The 22,235-nt window shown below is 40.6% G+C and overlaps 1 protein-coding gene across 1 annotated transcript in view; it reads left to right on the forward strand.

The window, feature by feature from the left end:
* The window catches only part of LOC306883957 (dystonin-like), a 174,814-nt gene that overhangs the window by 110,555 nt on the left and 42,024 nt on the right, over positions 1-22,235 (forward strand). The window contains exons 39-55 of the mRNA XM_079439506.1: positions 139-291; positions 758-991; positions 1,162-1,446; positions 2,758-3,297; positions 3,844-4,020; positions 5,060-5,183; positions 5,449-5,657; positions 6,096-6,413; positions 6,880-7,046; positions 7,344-7,500; positions 12,036-12,162; positions 12,326-12,382; positions 12,510-12,742; positions 13,001-13,130; positions 13,325-13,524; positions 14,727-15,222; positions 15,791-17,259. Coding sequence (XP_079295632.1) covers positions 139-291; positions 758-991; positions 1,162-1,446; positions 2,758-3,297; positions 3,844-4,020; positions 5,060-5,183; positions 5,449-5,657; positions 6,096-6,413; positions 6,880-7,046; positions 7,344-7,500; positions 12,036-12,162; positions 12,326-12,382; positions 12,510-12,742; positions 13,001-13,130; positions 13,325-13,524; positions 14,727-15,222; positions 15,791-17,259 — 5,076 coding nt within the window. The remainder of the gene's footprint in view (positions 1-138; positions 292-757; positions 992-1,161; positions 1,447-2,757; positions 3,298-3,843; positions 4,021-5,059; positions 5,184-5,448; positions 5,658-6,095; positions 6,414-6,879; positions 7,047-7,343; positions 7,501-12,035; positions 12,163-12,325; positions 12,383-12,509; positions 12,743-13,000; positions 13,131-13,324; positions 13,525-14,726; positions 15,223-15,790; positions 17,260-22,235) is intronic.

A 22,235-nucleotide genomic window follows, 5' to 3' on the forward strand; every position in this document is an offset into this window, starting at 1 on the left:
CCCTTTGAATGGCTGGCATGTTTACAGCATACTCAGTCACTACTAATGGTTAAATGCTCAGTATTTGGTGTGCTGCTGTGTTTTAACTCTGTGGAGAAGGTTTTAGTTTTTCTTTCTAACTGAGTGTTTATGTGGTAGGCTGCTGTGGAGAAGCAGAGGGAGTTTTCAGAAAAGCTGCAGGAGCTGTTTGAGGATCTGACACAGACAGAAAACCGCCTTATTGGACACCAGCAGCAGGCTGCCAGTGCAAAGACTGTGGGAGACATCCAGCAATACCAACAAGAGCATCAGGTACAACCTGGTAGCATTTTCTATGATGCTTGTACATATAATGCATACATTTGTAAGGTTATTGGTGGTCTATGTTAAGCATCACTACCTGTTCTGCTGCTTTTTCCTCTGCTCAAGAAATAGACACATAACTGATCCTACACATTTATAGAACAACCATGAAAAATATGAGGTGTGCTGTTTAATTTAAATGACCCAAAACCAGTTTTTTAAACATCCTAGCAACACTCACCCACAACACTCTAGCAAGACTCAGTAAATGCTTAGCCATGTAACAACACAAATCAACCTAGCAGTGCCCCAGCAGTACACCCAGACAACTGTACCAACACCTTCACTAGTGCCTAGCAATGTGTTGGGAATTGTTGGGAACAGGTAACCCTTACCTGTGGTAAAATCACTGTAACACATGGCCTTGTGTGGCTTGTTGTGATTAATTTTGTTTGTGTCTATGTTGGTCTCTCAGGCTTTACAGAAAGACCTCCAGGCTAATGCTAGTGCGCTCAATGAAGTCATCAGTAGCACAAAGAAGTTTTTGGAGGAGAATCGCAGTAAACTCACTCCAGAGCAGATATCAGCTCTTGAGAACAAGCTGGGGGAATTGAAGAGCAAAGCGAATATGCTTAACCAGAAGGCAGAAGAGTCAAGGAAGGATCTAGAGAAGGTTTTGACCAGCGCTATCAAGCAGGAGACTGAGGAGGTTAGAGGAGATAATCACTTTCCCAAACACTATTCAACCAAAAGGTTTCAAAAGATTGAATTTAGTCACTTCCTCCATTGCATTTAGGTTGTGCTGGCTCTAAATGTATGTTTGGATACTTTCTTTGATTATTTTCTGTAAACCAAAGCTATTCTTTCCTCTCTGTACAGGAGGCAGCTGTTGAACAACTTGAAGAGAGCAAAACTAAGATTGAGGGTCTTCTAGGCTGGATCTCCAACATTGGGAAAGAGAAAGAAATGGGTGGAATACAAAAGGACCAGATGGTTAAACAGAATGGAAACATGCCTGAGTACACACCAATGAAGGGAATAATTGGAGAGGAAGATGATCCTAATGGAAATGCATTAGATACTACAGATAACACAAGTCTACATGCTGGCCAAAAACAAGACGGTAAAGACCTGGATCTGGACCAGCAGTTTAACAGGGTTCAAGTAAGTACTTGAGTATATACAGTGGTGCCTATAGAATTTTCTATATTTCTGCAGAAAATATGACCCAAAAAACTGTTTCGGGTCCTTCCACAACATTTTAATTGGGTAAAGGTCTGGACTTTGATTTGGGCATTCCAGAACATTACCTTTAACCATGCTTTGTTAGAACGACTTGTGTTCTTGGGGTTATTGTTGTGTTGCATGATCCACCTTCTCTTGAGATTCAGTTCATGGACAGATGTCCTAATATTTTCCTTTAGAACTTGCTGGTATAATTCAGAATTCATTGTTCCATCAATGATGGCAAGCCGCCCTGGCCCAGATGCAGCAAAACAGGCCCAAATCACGATACTGTAATCACCATGTTTCACAGATGGGGCAAGTTTCTTATGCTGGAATACAGTGTTTTCCTTTCTCCGAACACAACACTTCTCATTTGGTTTGGTTTGGTTTCTCATTTCTCATTTAAACCAAAAAGTTATATTTTGGTCTCATCCATCCACAAAACATTTCTCCAATAGCCCTCTGGCTTGTCCACATGATCTTTAGCAAACTGCAGACGGGCAGCAATATTCTTTTTGGAGAGCAGTGGCTTTCTCCTTGCAACTCTGCCATGACACAACGGCTGTTCAGTGTTTTCTTGATGGTGAACTCATGAATATGAACATCAGCCAAAGTGAGAAAGGCCTTCATTTGCTGAGAAGTTACCCTGGGTTCCTTTGCAATCTCGTGTACTATTACACTTCTCATGCAAAATGGAATGGAAACCAGGCATAAGACAATGATCTCATGTAATTTTCTGCACTAGATGGGAATTAAGTCATTTGGACATCATCTTGCATCACTTCTTTCTTTTGGAGTGATCTTTGTTGGTCTTGAATTGGTCTTGAATTTCCTTTTATATTTTGGTATAATTTGTTTCAGTTTTTTGGGGGTCATACTTATGCAGAAATATAGAAAATTCTAAACTTTCAATCACTGTAGCTGTAAATATCATGATTGATAGCACACTACTAGTTCGACTTGAAACATTTCACTTACTGAGATGTTTTTTTAAGAAAATGTTGTAGAAACAAGGGATAAGAAATTATATTCACCATAAGATCATTTATTTATATTGGTGCCTTCATAATCTGTGTGCCCATGAAATGTAATTAAATGGTGACTTGTTAACAGCTTAAATGAGATTCGAGTGAAAAGGGGAAAACAATTCAACAACACTGAATAAAACACATTCGATTTTAAAATTCAAAGGAAATTGGATGGCAATAAAATGCTTTGACTTACTAGCTCTTGATTCTCGATTCACAGGCCCACCACCAGGAGATCTTGTCCCAACAGCAGGATTTGATCATCGCCACACAGTCAGCACAGGCGTTACTCGACAAACAGGCTCAGGTCCTGTCACCGGCTGAAAAAGACAAGTTACAGAGGGACATTAAAGAGCTGAAGGGTCGCTACGAGGCCTCTCTCACGCAGGCAGAGCAGCAGATGAAGCAGGTCCAGACTGTCCAGGAGGAGCTTCAGAAGTTCAAAGGGGACTGTGAGGAGTTTGAGACGTGGCTACAGCAGGCCCACGGGCAGATGGGGGAGCTCGGGGCACCTGCTGCCGGTCTAGACACTCTGAGTAATAATCTACAGAGACAGAAGAGTTTCTCTGAAGATGTCATCTCTCATAAAGGAGACCTGCGCTTCATAACCATCTCCGGTCAGAAGGTGCTGGACGCAGCGAAGGCCTGTGATTGCAGTGAATCTGATGGCCTGCCGATGGTTGATATGTCCGGGACTTGTGCTGCAGTGAAAGAAAGGCTGGACTCTGCCGCCAGTCGCTACAAAGCCTTGCATACGCAGGTATTTCTGCTCTTTTTGGTCTTTATGTAGAGAATCGTCAAATCCTAGAGGTCACTGCAAATTAAAAAGAGAAATCTGAAATTCACTTTTGCTTTAGAAAAAAATGAGGTAATTGAATTCTCGGTCAGTTTTCGCTATTAACTCCTAATTTGGTGCTCATTAATAGTTAGTGCGGTAGTTGTTAAGTTTAGGTAATGAGTATAATTAGGGATGTAGAATATGGTCATACAGAATATGTGCTTAATAAGTATTAATAAACAGCCAAATATGTTAATAATAGGCATGCTAATAAGCAACTAGTTAATAGTGAGAATTGCTCCCTATACTAAAGTTTTAAGAGTAGTTTTGAATCTTTTTGCGGTCTGGGAAATGAAGCAATTTTGATTAAAACCAACAGATGGCAGCATTTGCCTCTAAATTCTGCAAACATTCAAACGGTATGTTATGACATTATTAAACCCTTCAGTCTTTTATATAAATAATAAAAAAACTAAACTAATTATTTTAAATGATGCAATGAAAAAACATACTTCTGATGCATTTCAGTGTAATCAGCTTGGAAACAACCTGAAAGATGTGGTGGACAAGTACAAGAAGTATGAAGATGCCAGTGGTGCTCTGGTGAAGTGGCTGAATGTCTCTGAGGAAGAGTCCAGAAGGCAGCAGTCAGAGCCTATTGCTGGAGATCCACAAACCCTACAGAGACAGCTGGAGGAGACCAAGGCAAGAGCATTATATCAGTATATTCAGTTCACAGAATTGGGACACAATCATAATGTAGCTGTATATGTCCAAGCAGCAGAGATCTACCAGAGATCTTTGTGTGTGTGTGTGTGTGTGTGTGTGTTTTCTTTCTGTTTATTTCCTGGTTAAAATGTACCAAATGGTGAACAATTTATACAATGTATTCATTGTATAGGTCATTCTCATCAATCACATTTTTGGAATTTGAATATTATATAATCATATACAGTATAACAATGCTACTACATCCACCTGAAACTCAGGACTGCATAAACTCTCAGTGCTGAGTGCCAACAAGAGTTCAATATATATATATTATATATATATATATATATATATATATATATATACTGTATATATGTATATATATATATATTCTTTTTTTTTTCACCATAAACAAAAGCTGAACTAGCTATGAAAGTATGAAAGTATTATTTTCACTTAAGATAGAACTAAAAACAGCACTGTTTTTTTGTTTTTTTTTTCCTATGGAGACTGTTATTCGCTTTCAGAAAAACTGAACACACCGATATAAAATTGTGCTTTAAATAAATGACACAGTCGTTTCACCCTTTGCTTAGTGTATTTATATCCCTTAAAACATGCCACAACACAAACAACTTACAGTAGCTCAGATTTAATTTGCTTGTGGTGTATTATAGCTCGCTGTTCTTGCAGAAGTGGATACAGAAGCAGACAATGCTAATCACACTTAAATAGATTACTTCTCCCATGATACACTCAGACCAGATTCGGCTGAGCAGCATTGAGATCAGATACACACAGAAAATATATTCATGCTGCATTACTGTTCTCTAGGGATGTATAGTACAACTGTCTTCTGACCTTGTATGTATATGTCCTTATGCTAAACCACTCAGCCTTTTTAATGTCACTGTGTTGTATGGCCTGTTGAGATTGATATAGATCACACACAATTGATGTTGTGCTTTTAACATAATCAGTCTACTGACTGCAGTCCTATTAGTGGAGTGTAATACGCATTGGTCTGTCCCAGAACCTTCAAGGGCAAACAACGTCCCGTCAGGCTGCGGTGGATACGCTGAGGAAAACAGCTGATGCCTTGATCAGCGCAGAGGGAGACCTGCTGTCCCATACAGAGGAGATTCAGGAGACAGTGGGTGAGCCAAAAATCTCACAAAAACATGTCTGGGTCACATTTCACACCAGAAGCATAGGGCTTCTACAAAAAACGGCATTTTGAATAAAGAAAATAAAGCCTATTTTAAGATCATGAAGAATTTAAATCAGAATAAAAACAGTATAACATATACAAAGATATTTAAAAATGGAAGTTTAAATTGATTAGAAGCTAAAATACTGTGATTCTTTTCATAAAAGACTTTTGGAAAGAAAATCATTTATTAAATAGGTTTCTGCTTGTAGATGACATCGCAGAGAGATACGACAACCTGTCGAAGTCAGTGAGTGACCGCAACGAGAAGCTGCAGGTGACTCTGACGCGCTCCCTGAGTGTGCAGGACGGCCTGGACGAGATGATGTCCTGGATGGAGAAGGTGGAAGAGAGTGTGAAGGAGACGCCAAAAGTGCCGCTGGACTCCAGCTCCATTGCAGATGCACTTAGCAAAGAGGCAGTATGTGACCTTTGACCTGTCATTCAAAGATACTATGTATATTACAAAGCGAATACGTAACCACATAGCAAAAACTTACCAGACAAAACTCTGTAACGCACAATGACAGGGATAGTCCACCCACAAATGAAAATACAGCCTCATGTTGTTCCAAACCTGTTTGCATTTCATTCTTCTGTGGAACATAAATGAGTTTATGAAGAGTATTGGTAACCAAACAGTTTTGGATCCCATTCACTCCCATTGTATCAATTTGAAGATGAACTTTAGGACGACTTGAATTCAAAATTGACCAATGCCAGTCAGAGATAGTGTCTGAGAAATTATTTGTACAATGGAAATAAGTCTTTCCATTTGGTGCTGAACTTACAGACTTGACCTTTAATAAACACAGTAATAGCATGACCTGTAAAAAACACGCATGTCCTTTTATTTCAGGCTCTGGAGCAGGAATTGTCCAGCAGGCAGAGCAGCATCTTGGCCATGAAAGCAAAGGTGAAGAAGTTTGTGGAGAACGCTGAGCCGGCCGCTGCCGCCCTGCTCCAGACTAAGATGGAGGGCTTGTCCCAGCGGTTTACTGATGCCTCTGAGAGGCACAAGCAGAAGGTGGCTCAGATAGAGGAGCTCCAAGACAAGGTGGAGCAGTTTGAGAAGACATCTGACAAGGTGCAGCAGTTTGTGCTGAAGAGCTCACAGGCTCTCTCCGAGACAGATGGACCAGGAAAGAACGTCGCTGAACTCTCACAGCTCCTCCAGGTGTGCTGCTCACTGCTCCTAAACCCAGTGAACTACAAATTTTGATCTGACTTTTATACTTTCGGTTCCTGTCTGTTAGGTTTGAGGTCAAAATCTATAGTGAATGCCCTATGTGTCATCCAAAAAGCTGACAAAATTGGCCTATAGTGGATAGGAACACTACAAAGTACAGTCTTTTTCTTCTATGAATGCAGACTAAAGATACTGATGAGTCATTTCAGGGTGAATGCAATTTTTTTTTTTTTTGTCCAATGAAATGCTCTAGCTTGAAAATATTGATCCATAATACCATCTTCCAATGAATAGCAATAGCAAATACATAAAAAAATGGCTGTGAAGTTATTATTAAAAAACGGGATGGGCAACGAGACAGCTCTCTATAGTTTGGAACAGAGACAACCTGTCTATGATCAGTTATCTCTTCATGTTCCACATACTGAAGTTCTAATAAAATCTTTATTTGTAGGACACAAATGCAGAGTTAGCCGAGCACGCAAAGGACGTGGAAACGCTCCAGAAACTGACTGAGGAACTCAGCAAGCTGGGTCCAGAAGGAAGCACAGCTCTTCTTCAGAGCAAGATGCAGAACATCTCTGACAGCTTTAATGCTTTTAAGGAGACAATTACTGATAAGTAAGTGATTATTAAATAACAGCACTTAGCAAAAAAAAAAAAAAAAACAATACTTAGAATTAAAAACACAGACTATGTCTCAAATTATGTGTGTCCTATTATTTTTTATATACTTCTCTTGGCTCTGACATATGTCTCTGTTATTTATTTAATTGGATAAAGTGACGCTAGAACTGTTATAGAATTAAAACCATGTGCTGTAATGGAACAGTATTACAAGAAATATTAGTTACTCTTTTGCCAGATGTCAGACCATTTAATAAAACTCTATATGCATATGTATCCTATGTATTGCAGAAAAGAGGAGGTTTCATCCTGCCAGAAGCAGCTGCAGGAGTTCAAAGCTGCCGCAGGGGTGTTAATGAAATGGCTGGAGGAGACAAAAGAGCAAGTGCCAGTGCTTCAGCCCAACTGCAGTGAACAGGGCCTGGGAACAGACCTTCAGAAAGTCAATGTGAGTGATGGATTTAACTTTTCACCTCTTATTGTGGGACCACAAAACCTTTGGGATAGAACGATGATGTAAATGAACTGAAAATAGCTAGAAGAAGACACATCTCACTGTGTATGGCTGATTCTTCAGTTAGGGGCACTTTAAACTACTTAAAGTCTGTTTGTCAATTTACCGCATGTCCTGGATTTTGGGAATGGAATGTGAGCTGATATGAATTTCTGATATATTGTGTGATAGTAATGATGTGAGATGGACATTTTTTTTTTCCCATTTTTGGACGAGGACTTGCTAATAAGTTAGTTAGCATTCAGTTAATTATCAATGTATTTAAATAAATATTTTTTATTACTTTTTTAATAAATGTTTTCTCTAAATTGCAATTCTCAGATACTAACGGGTTTTGTAATGACACAGAGTAAACTTACTATTAAATTAAAGCTATTTGTTATGTTCAAACCCTCCTTCTGTTGGCCAGACAGAGACTTCACATTTCCATTATAACCAATTTTTTGGTTATAAAAGTTATAAAAATTGTTTAGTAAAATGATGGTATTATTTATACAGCCATTATTTATAGCATTACAACATATTTGGTTAAAAAAAATTGCAATTATGATAGAAATGTCTGGGAAAGAACCCCAAAATAAAATAAAATATAAATATAAATAATCAAAGACTCAAAAAATAATTACGGATTTTAAAATGTTTTCCATCCTTCAGAATAATTTTGTCCCTAACTTTGTCCCTAGATAAAATCCTCTTAAAGGGCATATTGCAGGTTAGAGACTCCAGTGAGTCGATTTATAGAAAAATACTGTAGGAACTAGATTTTCTTTAAAATATACTTTAAAATACGCTATTAATGCTTCTGGAGTCGTTTTTGTGAGAGAATTTTACTTCCGCATCTGAAACGTGCCAAAACGGAAGAGACGCATCAAAAGGGAGAGCGGTCCATTTAAACCACAGGAAAACAATGGATCGCAGACAGTTCGGACGCTGAGGAAATGTTAAATGTGTATTTACACTCGTATGACGGACCACAGATACAATGATGAGCCTGCTATGCAGCCAAGAGAGCAGGACAGGCCAGGATTAGACAGAACAACGGTCAGAGAAAACAAATTGAGTTGATGTGAGGAGAACAGGGCAGGTGTTTGGTGAGAGATCAGTGTTAGCTTACAGATATACACACGTTAGCTAATGTAATCAGGCAATAGCAATGCTGGTATTGGTCATCTGAGTATTGATACTTACCAGTAATAGAAACTAATAAGCATTGATCAGGCGTGTCACACTCATTAATATCCGACACTAACGTTACGTGATCACCGCAGGAGAGAGAGAGAGATACACACGTTTTTTATTCATATGTGCTTGTGTGAGAAATGCGAGGCCATGGTCACAGCTGAGGAAAGTCAGTGCTGCAGGGAGTTAGATACGTTACATACTGGGTCTTAGTGGAGAATGTGACCCCCACACTTGATGTGCAGTGTCTGACTCTACACCCAGGCTTTGAGGCTTGCTGTCAGAACCCATATGTGCTACAGATAGCCTATATGCACTTCAGACAGGAGCATAGACCTCTCCAGGCCAGCAGACATGACCTATGGTGTTCTGGGCAGCCCTTACCTGCATGTGTTGTGTCAGCTATTAGAAGATAGTGTACAGAGGAAGGAGGACTTTATACAGGTTTTGAATGGCCTCATTTTGTTGACAATCAATAAAAAATAAATCACAATCAGGCAGATTTGCATTTATGGTTAATTCAATTCAGTTTTATCTATACAGCACTAAATCATAAATATTATTTCATAGCACTGTTAATACCCAACTCAAAACACAACATTTCAACTGTTAATATATATATATATATATATATATATATATATATATATATATATATATATATATATATATATATGTGTGTAGATGTACCAAACATATACTACCAAAAGAAATACCATCTGACCCATTTAAAAACATTTAACAATCTTTCAGTCTGGGTATCACACTAATGTGTTGTTAAAGTGTGTTAAATGGTGAAGGCTGTGCTAGAGATACACCAACAGCCTCATCATGTTGATCCTCTGACTGGAGGGATCTGGAGAGAGGAGCAGGTGTAGTGGACATGACTGGAGGGATCTGGAGAGAGGAGCAGGTGTAGTGGACATGACTGGAGGGATCTGGAGAGAGGAGCAGGCGTAGTGGACATGACTGGAGGGATCTGGAGAGAGGAGCAGGTGTAGTGAACATGACTGGAGGGATCTGGAGAGAGGAGCGGGTGTAGTGGACATGACTGGAGGGATCTGGAGAGAGGAGCGGGTGTAGTGGACATGACTGGAGGGATCTGGAGAGAGGAGCAGGTGACATGACTGGAGAGATCTGGAGAGAGGAGCAGATGTAGTGGACATGACTGGAGGGATCTGGAGAGAGGAGCAGGCGTAGTGGACATGACTGGAGGGATCTGGAGAGAGGAGCAGGCGTAGTGGACATGACTGGAGGGATCTGGAGAGAGGAGCAGGTGTAGTGGACATGACTGGAGGGATCTGGAGAGAGGAGCAGGTGCAGTGGACATGACTGGAGGGATCTGGAAAGAGGAGCAGGTGTAGTGGACATGACTGGAGGGATCTGGAGAGAGGAGCAGGTGCAGTGGACATGACTGGAGGGATCTGGAAAGAGGAGCAGGTGCAGTGGACATGACTGGAGGGATCTGGAAAGAGGAGCAGGTGTAGTGGACATGACTGGAGGGATCTGGAGAGAGGAGCAGGTGTAGTGGACATGACTGGAGGGATCTGGAAAGAGGAGCAGGTGTAGTGGACATGACTGGAGGGATCTGGAAAGAGGAGCAGGTGTAGTGGACATGACTGGAGGGATCTGGAGAGAGGAGCAGGTGTAGTGGACATGACTGGAGGGATCTGGAGAGAGGAGCAGGTGTAGTGGACATGACTGGAGGGATCTGGAAAGAGGAGCAGGTGTAGTGGACATGACTGGAGGGATCTGGAAAGAGGAGCAGGTGTAGTGGACATGACTGGAGGGATCTGGAAAGAGGAGCAGGTGTAGTGGACATGACTGGAGGGATCTGGAGAGAGGAGCAGGTGTAGTGGACATGACTGGAGGGATCTGGAGAGAGGAGCAGGTGTAGTGGACATGACTGGAGGGATCTGGAGAGAGGAGCAGGTGTAGTGGACATGACTGGAGGGATCTGGAGAGAGGAGCAGGTGTAGTGGACATGACTGGAGGGATCTGGAGAGAGGAGCAGGTGTAGTGGACATGACTGGAGGGATCTGGAGAGAGGAGCAGGTGTAGTGGACATGACTGGAGGGATCTGGAGAGAGGAGCAGGTGTAGTGGACATGACTGGAGGGATCTGGAAAGAGGAGCAGGTGTAGTGGACATGACTGGAGGGATCTGGAGAGAGGAGCAGGTGTAGTGGACATGACTGGAGGGATCTGGAAAGAGGAGCAGGTGTAGTGGACATGACTGGAGGGATCTGGAGAGAGGAGCAGGTGTAGTGGACATGACTGGAGGGATCTGGAAAGGGGAGCAGGTGTAGTGGACATGACTGGAGGGATCTGGAGAGAGGAGCAGGTGTAGTGGACATGACTGGAGGGATCTGGAAAGGGGAGCAGGTGTAGTGGACATGACTGGAGGGATCTGGAGAGAGGAGCAGGTCTAGTGGACATGACAGTGCTGTGTTCTTGTGGAGCCTGTGGTGACCTGCAGTATTCCTCTCTCAGACGGCATATGCTGGGAGAAGCAAACACAAGTTTAGATCACATTCACTGCTGACCATGCTTTTCCACTTGGCCTCCATCACATCTGTTAAGTTACACACCACCGCGGTGTTTGAAGCAGATGCATTAGTGAAGTCCAGTCTCTTCAGCTGCACTAACGCACCGAGGCCCGGAAGATACCGTCCTATTTCTTGTTAGGAAGCCTGTGGACTCGATGTCTTGACAGGCTGGAGTTTGTGCAACCTCCACAAACACAATAATTTACCATGACAATGATAAATTGAAATAAAAATAACTACCGAAAACACACTGACTCACGCGCGCTCAAAGCAGAGCATGGCACACGACTCCCTTATGTGACGTAATATGAGGCGATGTTGAAAAAAAGCGTTTTTTGAGAACTGTCAAGGAAAGCCTCACTTTTTCATCTAAATTTGTGCCCTCACGTCTTGTAAAACATTTTCAAATCCTGCATTAACGGTTCATATGGTATTTTCATACAAGGTTATATATTCATTTGAAAAAAACTTTTAACCTGCAATATGCACTTTAAGGACTTGACAGGTTTATTTGAAGGAGGATAAACAGTAGATCATGTATTTGCACACATTTGTGTTTTAAAGTGTTTCTCGCAGGAAGTGTTTCTCCATCCTACTGAATCTCACTGCTCACCATTCAGTAATGTGTGTGTCATGTTTCAAAGGTGAATGAGAAATAATGAAAATGTCAAAACGTCTCTTAACTCCATATAGATTTTAAAGTTTTCAAATGACATTTTCTGGTCTTTTTATGTTGTCTGCAGGGCTTACTGGATGAATGGACCTCCAAAGCTCCTGCAGTTCAGGATATAAATAGCAAAGGATCTGCTCTATGTAGCCTAATCAGTGTTTTGACATCACCGGCCAAAGCCAAGATACATCACAACTCAGGTATTGCCAAGCAATTTTTTAAGATTTTACATGTCTCAGTTCTACATGATCACTCATTAATTCCATCTAGCATAAAAACAAACAGATGGAATGTCTTTTCTCTCTCTCTCTCTCTCTCTCTCTCTCTCTCTCTCTCTCTCTCTCTCTCTCTCTCTCTCTTTAGGATCAGCTGTCAGTAACGGTTCTGGTCCAGGCAGCCATTCTTATCTGACAAACCAAGGTGAAAGTTCATACTAGTTCATACTACTGATGCTTTTTGTTGTTGTTGCTGTGACCCATAACTAACACTGTGGTCAGTTTAAATTTATGCTATTCTGTGTATAAGCGTATACTTTATTTGCCATTAGAGTTGATGCTGGTTCAGCAGAACATGTCTTGCATTAACAACGATTACGAACATCTGGGGGAGCTCCTGAAGGCCAGGTCCTCTGAGCTCAGCGCTTTGTTGAAGAGAGTTCAAGGCGTCCATGAACAGGCTGAGTCTTTACGTCAGTGGATGGAAGACACAAAGAAGACAGCAGCATCGAGTGATCATCCATCTGGGAAAGATGCAGTAAAATCACAGATAGAGCAACAGAAGGTAAATTAAATGCATTACTGCGGATTATTTGAAGGTGGTTGCCAGGTTGTTCTGGAAATGTGTTCTCATATTTCAGGCTATTCCACATAATTTCACAGATTTTCCTCAACAATAACTACAGAAAATCTGAAAAAACTGCACAAATACTGTGTCGGCTTTCCCATAAATTGTACATGGAAACCTTAATAGTATGTCATCATAAGAGGATTCTTTAAGCTATAAGCGTTGAAATAGCTGATTATTATGTCTGTCTTGCAGGTCTTTGAAGATAATATGAAACAAAAGCAAGTGCAGCTCCAGCAGCTCAGAGAGAATCTGCTCCGCTTAATCGAGGAACACCCTGATTCACCCGAGGCAGAAAAGTGGAAGCACATGCTGGCACAGATAGGTATGCATCCAAAACCAATCATCTACTTTTATCTGCTCATCTGTGTGCATGGCCAGGTGCAGATTCACACACTTTTCTTCTGCACCAACTGTGAGCTTAAATCAAGCTCCTGCGAAAGCTCAAGCTCTGAATCAATGCTCGGCTAAAGTGAAGCTGGGAGTGATAAAATGATGTGTGTTATGCTCCACATACAGATGCAGGATGGGAGGAGGTCAAGGGCACAATGGAGATCCGGAAACAGCACCTGGAGGAGTCGTCCCGCATGCTGGAGCTCTTCCAGACGACCCAACCGCAGCTCTCACAGTGGCTGCAGGAGAAGGAGTCGATGATGGGCGTCCTGGGGCCTTTGTCTGTGGACCCAAACATGCTTAACACTCAAAAGCAACAAGTCCAGGTATTGGCAGTCACACTGTAAACATACATGTGAAAGAATTAATGCCATATATTATCAAATATCAGAGGCTATATGTGGTCCAAATATTTTTCACAAAACGTGTACTCTTATTTCATTATAGCTATATAACTTAGTTATTTTATCAATGTTATAAAGAAGATGATGCATATTACAAATAACTGGACAAATACAATAAAGAAAGACAAATTAAATAAACTATAAATAAATAAGCTATACGTTTTTCAGGCACAGTAATTTAAATTGTTAAATATATATAAAAAACTGCATAGACTTCTCTGTATTAAATGTATGTTGATCACTGTTAAAGCAGCTGAAGTTATTTAGTCAAGAGCAGTGAGGGAACTTCTCTATCTTTTTGTTTTTCAAGGCTTTTTGCACTTAATAACGCTTAAACATCAAGAATGTCCCAAGCTTTTTCTGATTCATGCATGTTTCATTATCTCTCTAACAATAGTCAATAGCGTTAAGCTGTGAATGTTCCTGCTGGGCTTTTTCTGTTCTAAACAACAAATGTGATCAGAGGCTGCCAAACTTTTAAAAAGACAGGAAAAAAACAACAACATTAAAAGCACCATAAGAGTAATTCATATGACCAGTCTTTTGTCTTAAGAAGACTTGGAATATAATACACTGGTCATATGGGCATATTAATCTTTTAGTCACACTTTATTTTAAGGTCCGTTTCTCGCTATTAACGAACTATTAGCTAGGGCTTCTGCCTCAATGAACTCCTAATTACTGCTTATTAAAAGTTAGCAAAGTAGTTGTTACGTTTAGGAATGGGTAGGATTAAGGGATGTAGAATATGGTCATGAAGAACAAGGCATTGATACGTGCTTTACAAGTGCTGATAAACAGCCAATATAATATGCATGCTAATCAGAAACTTGTTAATAGTGAGAACTGGACCCTAAACTAAAGTTTTACAATGCTTTTTTTGTTGTATTTAGAGCTTTATAGACCTTGGTACAATGAAAACCTGTATGTAACATTCTGCTATTTTGTGTTTCATTGAAGAAAGCCAAACCAGTTTGGAATGATGACAGAATTTTCCTTTTTGAGTGAACTGTACTATTATGTTACAAAGATAGAGTGACATACTGTACTATTTCTAATGCAACTGAAGATTAGTAATCCCTTAATGCCTATTACTTAATGTCAAATGTTGTTTCTTTGATTAGATTCTCCTCAAGGAGTTTGACAGCCGCAAGCCTCAGTACGAGAAGTTAACCGAGGCTGCTACAGCAATCGCTAGTGCGTCAGAGCAGCAGGATCCTGCAGTAGAGCAGGTTAAAGAACAGCTGGCATCTATTTCCCAGAAGTGGCAAGCCCTGACAGGTCAGCTGTCTCAGAGACATGCTCTCATTGAGCAGGCTGTCGGAAAGACCACTCAATTCCAGGAGCTCTTGCAAAGCCTCAGTAAAAGTGCCACTTGCCTGGAGACTGAACTTAATAACCAGCAGGCCCTCAGCACCCAACCTGATGAAGTCAAGAAGCAGATTGAAGCCACTAATGCTATCCTGGCTCAGCTACGAGAGGAGAAGAAGAGGCTGAAGGAGGCAGAAAGTGTCTGCTCTGAGCTCTCTGCCATGGTGACTGAAGAGTATCTCAGAGCAGACTTGACAAAACAGCTTGAGGGCATCACTAAACCATTTGGACAACTTGAGGACAAAGCAGGTATTGTAGTTTACTTCAGATACTCTTTGTCTTCTTTCTGCAACATCACGGAATATCCTAATTTTCTATTTGCACATAGCTGAAAGCTGTGCAGATGTCCTCAGAATTTGAATGCCCCTTTTTTATATAAAGTCATATGCATCCTCTGACCTGTGTGTGTTCATTTATAAAGTATTTATCAAGAATCAAACTAAATTGAATACAGTTTAGTAAGATTAATTCAATTCCACTGATCCCCCCCAAAATCAGTGTGAAAATGCAAAATGCAAAAAAAAGCAGATTCCATCTGTACCTCAAGTGTCAAATATTATCCAACTATGACAAGCAACTCATTACAAGACATGCTTGGTTTTTATTTCTGTTGTATAGTATTTAGTGTCCCCACAAACTGCACATACTGTTGCTCTATAGCAAGATGCTCCAGTTGCTTGTGATTTTTGCTTTCAGGCATAGCAGAAAAATTGCTTGGCGCTTGAGACTTGTCATGTTATGCCCTGCTCGGACACAGTATTACATAATTGTGACAACTGTTATCTAACATTCTTATATTTTACCTTGTGTCCACCAGGAAAGCGGATTGAGCAGCTCAACTCAGCCTTCGCCAGCTCCCAGCAGTTCCATCAGACATCGAAGGACTTCCAAGCCTGGCTGAATCAAACTCTGCAGGAGCTGTGTAAGTCACAGCCCATCTCTGCTAATGCAGAGAAGTTAAAACAGAGTCTAAAGGAGAACAGTACTGTCCAAAAGGCCATTAGTGAGCATGAAGAACCTTATAACACCATCATTAAAGAGGGAGAATCTCTACTCCAAAGCACAGAGGGGGCAGAAAAGGTGGCCCTTCAGGGACAGCTCTCTGCTCTAAGGTCCAACTGGGATGATGTGAAGAAAAGTAATTCTGAGCAAGCAGAAAAGCTTCAGGGGGGCTTGCAGAGGGCACTGAAGTACAAGGAACATTCTGAGAAACTGAGCTCATGGTTGCAAGAGTGTGAAGACAGCGAGAAGAACGTGAAGCTCAGCGTGAACTCTGTGGAGATCGAGGGCTCCCTCTCGCAGTTGAAGGCCATCCAGAAAGACATTGACAAGCACAGAGGGCAAGTTGTGATGATGAACACAGCTGCAGACAGCCTCCTGGAGGTAGTCACATCAGATGGTGATTCGGTTAGGGAGGAGAAGGCAACCATTGGTAAAAGACTGGATAAGCTGACAGAAGATTTAACGCTCAAAAAAGAGTCATTAGAAAATATCTCACAGAAGCTGAAAGAGTTCAACGACTTACAGAAGGATGCCAAAGGCCAGCTGGAGGCTGCCAGGAAACAGCTCGATTCTCACTCGGCTTTGGGTGTCCAGGCCTACAGCAACAAGAACTTGACCAACATGAAGGCTCAGCAGAACAGTTTAGATGGTGTCCACAATCAGATTGAGCATCTCAAAAATCTGGCAAAAACTCTTGTGGTAGATGCCTCTGAGGTGGAAGGTGTGACAGACCTTCTTCTTCAGGCAGACAGCTTGGATAAAGACCACATGTCAATTACCAAAAAGGTAGAGGATGCTTGCTCGACCTTGGAGAACAAACTCCAGGGCATTGGAGTATTCCAGAACAGCATTCGTGAAATGTTTACGAACTTCACAGACCTGGACGATGAGTTAGATAGTATGGCTCCAGTAGGCAGGGACCTTGACACCTTACGGGATCAGCAAAGCACTATCAAAGACTTTGTTGCTAAACTTCAGGATCTAATGACCAACACAGCCAATGGCAGAGACAGTTGCAAGAAGATGCTGGAGTCAGAGGCCTCACCAGATCTCCTGGGTCTGAAGAGAGACTTGGAAACCCTGGGCAAGCAATGTGGAAAGCTGATGGACCGTGCCACGGGTAGAAGAGAACAGGTTGAGGAGACCCTCAGTCATCTGGAGGAGTTCGACGGCAAGGCACAAGAGTTCACCCACAAACTGAGCAGTGCCGAAAAACAAGAGGAGTCCCAAGGGTCTGTTGGATTGGAAACAGAAGTCATTAACCAACAACTGGAGGCCTTCAAGGTAAAATTACAATTCATTACATGTCCTGCCTATTTCTGTTCTCCTTCTAGAACATCCATACTGTAGCAGTCACTGACAGTTTAAAGGATTGATACACTGCGAGTAAGAACTGTGAAAATGGTGAAATCTCATGTTTAATGGAAAAAGTAATGGCATAGCCTTACTGTAAATGAATATGTTTTTTAATTCCCAGATGACATAATCCTCAAAAGGCTTCACTATAAATAGTAAAACTACATTTAGTTAATATGAAGTAGTCTCACACATTTATGCACTATGTGTATAATTTATGCACTACTTCTGGGACCAAAAAAGAGTTTCAAAAATATTGTTTGTTTGTTTAGGGACAATGCATGTTAATGAACGTTTGAGCAACATTAAAGCAACATTGGTAATTTACCGCAAAAATAGTGAAAAACAGGTTTTAGTCACTCCTCCAGTGTTCCATTATTCAAACAAATGCACGCCATTGGTTGAGCCAGTGTTTTATGTTGTGCCATGTTAGGCCACTCAACCAACCAGACTGCAGATACAAGTATGAATGCCATTTTATCATGAACAAAATGTCAAATCAAGTGCCACATTTTAAATGTAAAACATTTAACAAAAAAACATGAAATGCATTGTAAGTTATTAAATTTTTTAAAAAGGGGCCAACTGTTTAGGGGCAACTTTTTATTGAATTATCAGCAGAGTTTTACAGGAGGATCTTGCTCATGATTTATGTTTGATCTGTTAGCCACATGTTACACCCTTCTCTAGACAGTTCAGTATGTCCATGAGCATCTGGTTCTAACAAAAGAGTGTCAGCTGATGTGGCATTGTTGCGAATGTGCGGTGAGCCAGCTGGGGTCCAGTGGGGTGCCGTGTATCGTAGCGGTCCAGTGAAAGGTAGTGGGGTTTGACTTCTGCTCCTTGCCCTGTTAGCTATACTAGAGCAGGCCTCTCCATTCAACTGCAAACAATCGGCTTTTTAAGCTCTTTTTTTCTGAATTTGGACATGCTATATGTAAAGAATCCATTCTTGTGCAAAATATTAGAAAACTGATTATGCTTATTAACAAATCTGTTCAGCCTTTTTTTAAGTTGATGCATGATGATGTTTCTATCAGAATCTTTAAATGAATGTTCTAGGTTTAATAAAACATGCCTTTAATGTTAGTTTCAAATTACCACAGAAAATATTTATTTTTGATAAAAAAAAAAAAAACTATTGATACACTCAAAGCAGAAGTGTATAGTGCACAACAATTTCTTTTTGTCTCACTGTAGTGATTATTTTTGTTTTGACAAAGTGAGAGGTGATTTGAAACGATGTTCTGCACCACAGATGCAAACGATAGAGATTAACTTGTAATTAACCAGCAATATTTTTAGAGAATTAGAAAAAATCTTTATCTTGGTCAGTTCTTGGACCTTTTTTACTCAATATTTAAAGTGCTACATCATTTGGAAAAGTATGCTGCTGCAGGAATTTCTGGATTGTTCAGATGCTCAAACATGTAGCTTATTCTCCCAAATACTGGAGCCAAATGTTCTTTATTTTCTTTTGTTATGGCAACGCAGTGTGTTTCTTATCATAAACCAAAGACCTGGAGTAGATTTCTCTGTTCTTTTTATAGTCTAATTACAACCAAAGGAAATCAAAGCAAATATTAGGATGGATAATATTGTAGTTTTATTACAACAGCAATAAAAAACCTGCTGAAAACAACAATGTGATATTTACAATGGTTAAACCATTGTCAAGACTTAAAGTGGGATAAAACATCATCCAGAAAGCCTTTAAATGCTTGAAACGGAAGGAAGCGTAACCTATATTCGGATATGCATATGAATCAAGCATGGACACCCATGCGCTGTGATAAAGCATCAGCTGCCGCTGTTCGGTCGATCATGTGGCCCCTTGTTGTTCGGGCTCCCCATTCTTTTTGTGCTTTTCAATGTCTGGATGGATGATCACTGCTACATCAGCTGCTGCTGGAAAATCAGCTTTGTTCTCACTGATACGGCCATTTAACTCAGGCAAATGACCCAGATCATGAAACACAAAGACTGGCATAGACTTTCTTTTTTTTCTTTTTTTTTAATCTGGTTCTGTCATTTAAGAATATGCGTGTGTGAAGTTGCTTGTTTATCCTTATCTCTTTTTTCTTCAATGCATTGGATTGATTTGTGAATAAACCTAATAAGGACTTAAGCTGTATGTCGGAAATCAACCCACAGCACCCTGACATTGTGACGGTGAGGTTTGCGCTTGCAGGAGATGTTTGGGAATTGAAGAGTGTTCTTTTCCACTACTTAGACATGACATGAATGTCTCCTGTGAACCTGTGGGAATTTCTGGCTCTTGAATCATAGCTATTTGTAATTCCATAGGTGATGATTGGAAAAGGGTCTTTGTGAGCCCCAAGTGTTGAGCTGACTCATCAGCCTGACTCACCGTACAAACGCCCGAGAGAGAACCTGAAACCCTCTACCAGCACAGCACTAGAACTTATGCACATTGTTGCATTATGATGAAGTTGTTATTTCACTGCTATCATGTTGCATGGGACATTGACAAAGAGAGAGAGAAAGAGATAATGTTTTTGGCCCAACGGATCTCAGCCCTCAATTGCCAGAGGAATTTACTCTGAGATTTTATTTTATTTTTTCAACGAAACCTTTGTTCTCATCTAAATAATAGTTCTGCGTTTCAGTGCCTGTGGGTATTGTTCGTGTGAATGGTGAGAGATTTTGTTGACAGAGATTATTTTTTTTTGGATGGGGAACATCCCTGCCCTGTTTCTGTGCACAGACAGGCATTGTTTCCCATCATGTCTGGTTTTAAATGAATGGTTTCATGCATTTAACATCAGGTCAGATAATTTGTTCATCCACATTTAAAAGACTGGCTTGCAAGTTTTTGCCATGTGCAAATGGCTGGTCAAAACTCCCAAGGGCTACAGACTTCTGTGTAAATTGTTTGTAAAGTCATGCTTACGTAAATTGTCACTTTGAACATAAGAATGGATTTATAAACGAACTGCACATAAATTCTGCTCGTTTTTTTAAATAAATCCACAAAATCAAGCAGCTGTAAAGCACAGCAAATGGTCAAGTTCATCCAAATAAATGGCGTCATAAAAAGATAAATCCCTTTTATTTGCTTCATGAGACATCTATGTGGCGTCAACAGCAGTAAACACGTCTCGGAGACATTAGAGACTTGGACCTCGGAACTATTAAAAACAAATGTTCTGCCTTTCTTAATTCTTAGCCTGGATTATTTCAAAACACCCCTCTTCGAATCCCACACATATCTTTAACCTCTTCACCTCCTCCAGCTTCCCGATTTCCTCTTTTTCCTCAAAAAGTTTGTGTACCGATTCCCAGACACCTACACGCTGTTCACTACTCCCTACACTCTCGACAGCAATAATAAAATGTCACAGAAGACGACACATGCATCACCTAGATTAGAGGTGTCACATATGATAGTATCACATAAATATGTCCTGATAAATACATTTTAATATATATATATATATATATATATATATAAAACGGACTCAAAAGTTTATTTTTACTTATGCACAATTGCCTATTAACTACGCCTGAGGTGAATTAAGCTGAATATTTAAGTGGGTTATTTTTGCTAAACTTCACGTAGTTATGAGCTGGTGCTCAATGACTGACAAAAATTATTGGTCCCTATGTAGGGCCCAGCAAAAATGAGCATATATACTGTGAGGTTCACTTTGAAGGGGATTAGAATGTATCAAGAGATTATCTGACAAGTAAAGTTGACAAGTACCAGAAACCAAACTGCATTCTTTATTCATTCTACCCTTCAATCCATGTTTCTCCCATCTTGTCCACTTGCCATGAAAAAAGACCTGTCATGGACTTGGCACAGGTCACGGTGTTTCATTACCCCCATCCAGTTCCTCCCTCAGCATTCTTCTGTAATTATGAGACACTACAGGCTCTTCCATGGCTCCAAAACACCAGGCAGAGAGGAGGAGAAACAAGGGACGAAGAGGGCAAGAGAGCAGAAAGCATATCTATTTCTGCCTTGTGTGATGTCATCTGAGAGGGTGCCGTTTGCTTTTGTAGCTTTGCTTTTTCTCTCTCTCTCTGCCCTCCCCTGACAAGAGGAGGAGAGCTGCTGTCAGAGCAGAAGCACACTAAGAAGTTAAGTCAAATGGGACACGGAGACAGAAGGGGAGAACTAAAAGAGGGTCAAGCGTCTACCAATCAGCATGAGCCGGCCACCGCACAAATGGAGCTGTGGCAGATGTTGCCTGAATAATGTGAGGGGGGCGGGGCCTTGAGCCCTGTGCCAGGAGGGTGTCTGTCATTGCCGGTTGGACCGCAAGAGAAGCAGGAGCGGCTTTTTGTTTCTCCTGGAGCTTATGGCTTTGTTTTCCCAGATTTGAGGATTTGTATCGGGATATGCCACCATTATGCATACGGGATACCTCTGTGTGGATAACTGTACAGGAGTTCTCAGGAAATTCTAAGCACTAGACGACGGCCCTGATGGAGTTATAAAGAACTAAGGAAACAAGCAACAATGACAAGTTGTGACAATGGGGAGAAATGCAAACCAGCAGGATTGTCATTTTGGAAAAAGATGTATAAGAAGAAGAAATTATGTATATTAGAAATAACAAAAAAAATATTATTTCATTAACTTTATTTTCACCACCTCTATAAAATAAATTATATAAAATGTATAGTATTTTTGTGGTATTGTAATTTTAGGTTTTAAATAGTATATTCATGCACATATTCTTAAAAAAATTATATGATTTACCTTACGGCTGTATTTATTATTTCCTTACGCCTTCTTTGGGGTAAAGTGTTTCCTAGTGATTTGCAGGAGTAAAGACTTTTTAGGCTTTTTAAAAGTTTCTTTGATGTCTGTTAAGGATCATTGCACTGAAAAATTTTACCTCATTGTTATAATTCATTTGTAAGTGATTGTC

This window comes from Barbus barbus (assembly GCF_936440315.1).
Source record: "Barbus barbus genome assembly, chromosome: 18".
Lineage (NCBI taxonomy): Eukaryota > Metazoa > Chordata > Actinopteri > Cypriniformes > Cyprinidae > Barbus > Barbus barbus.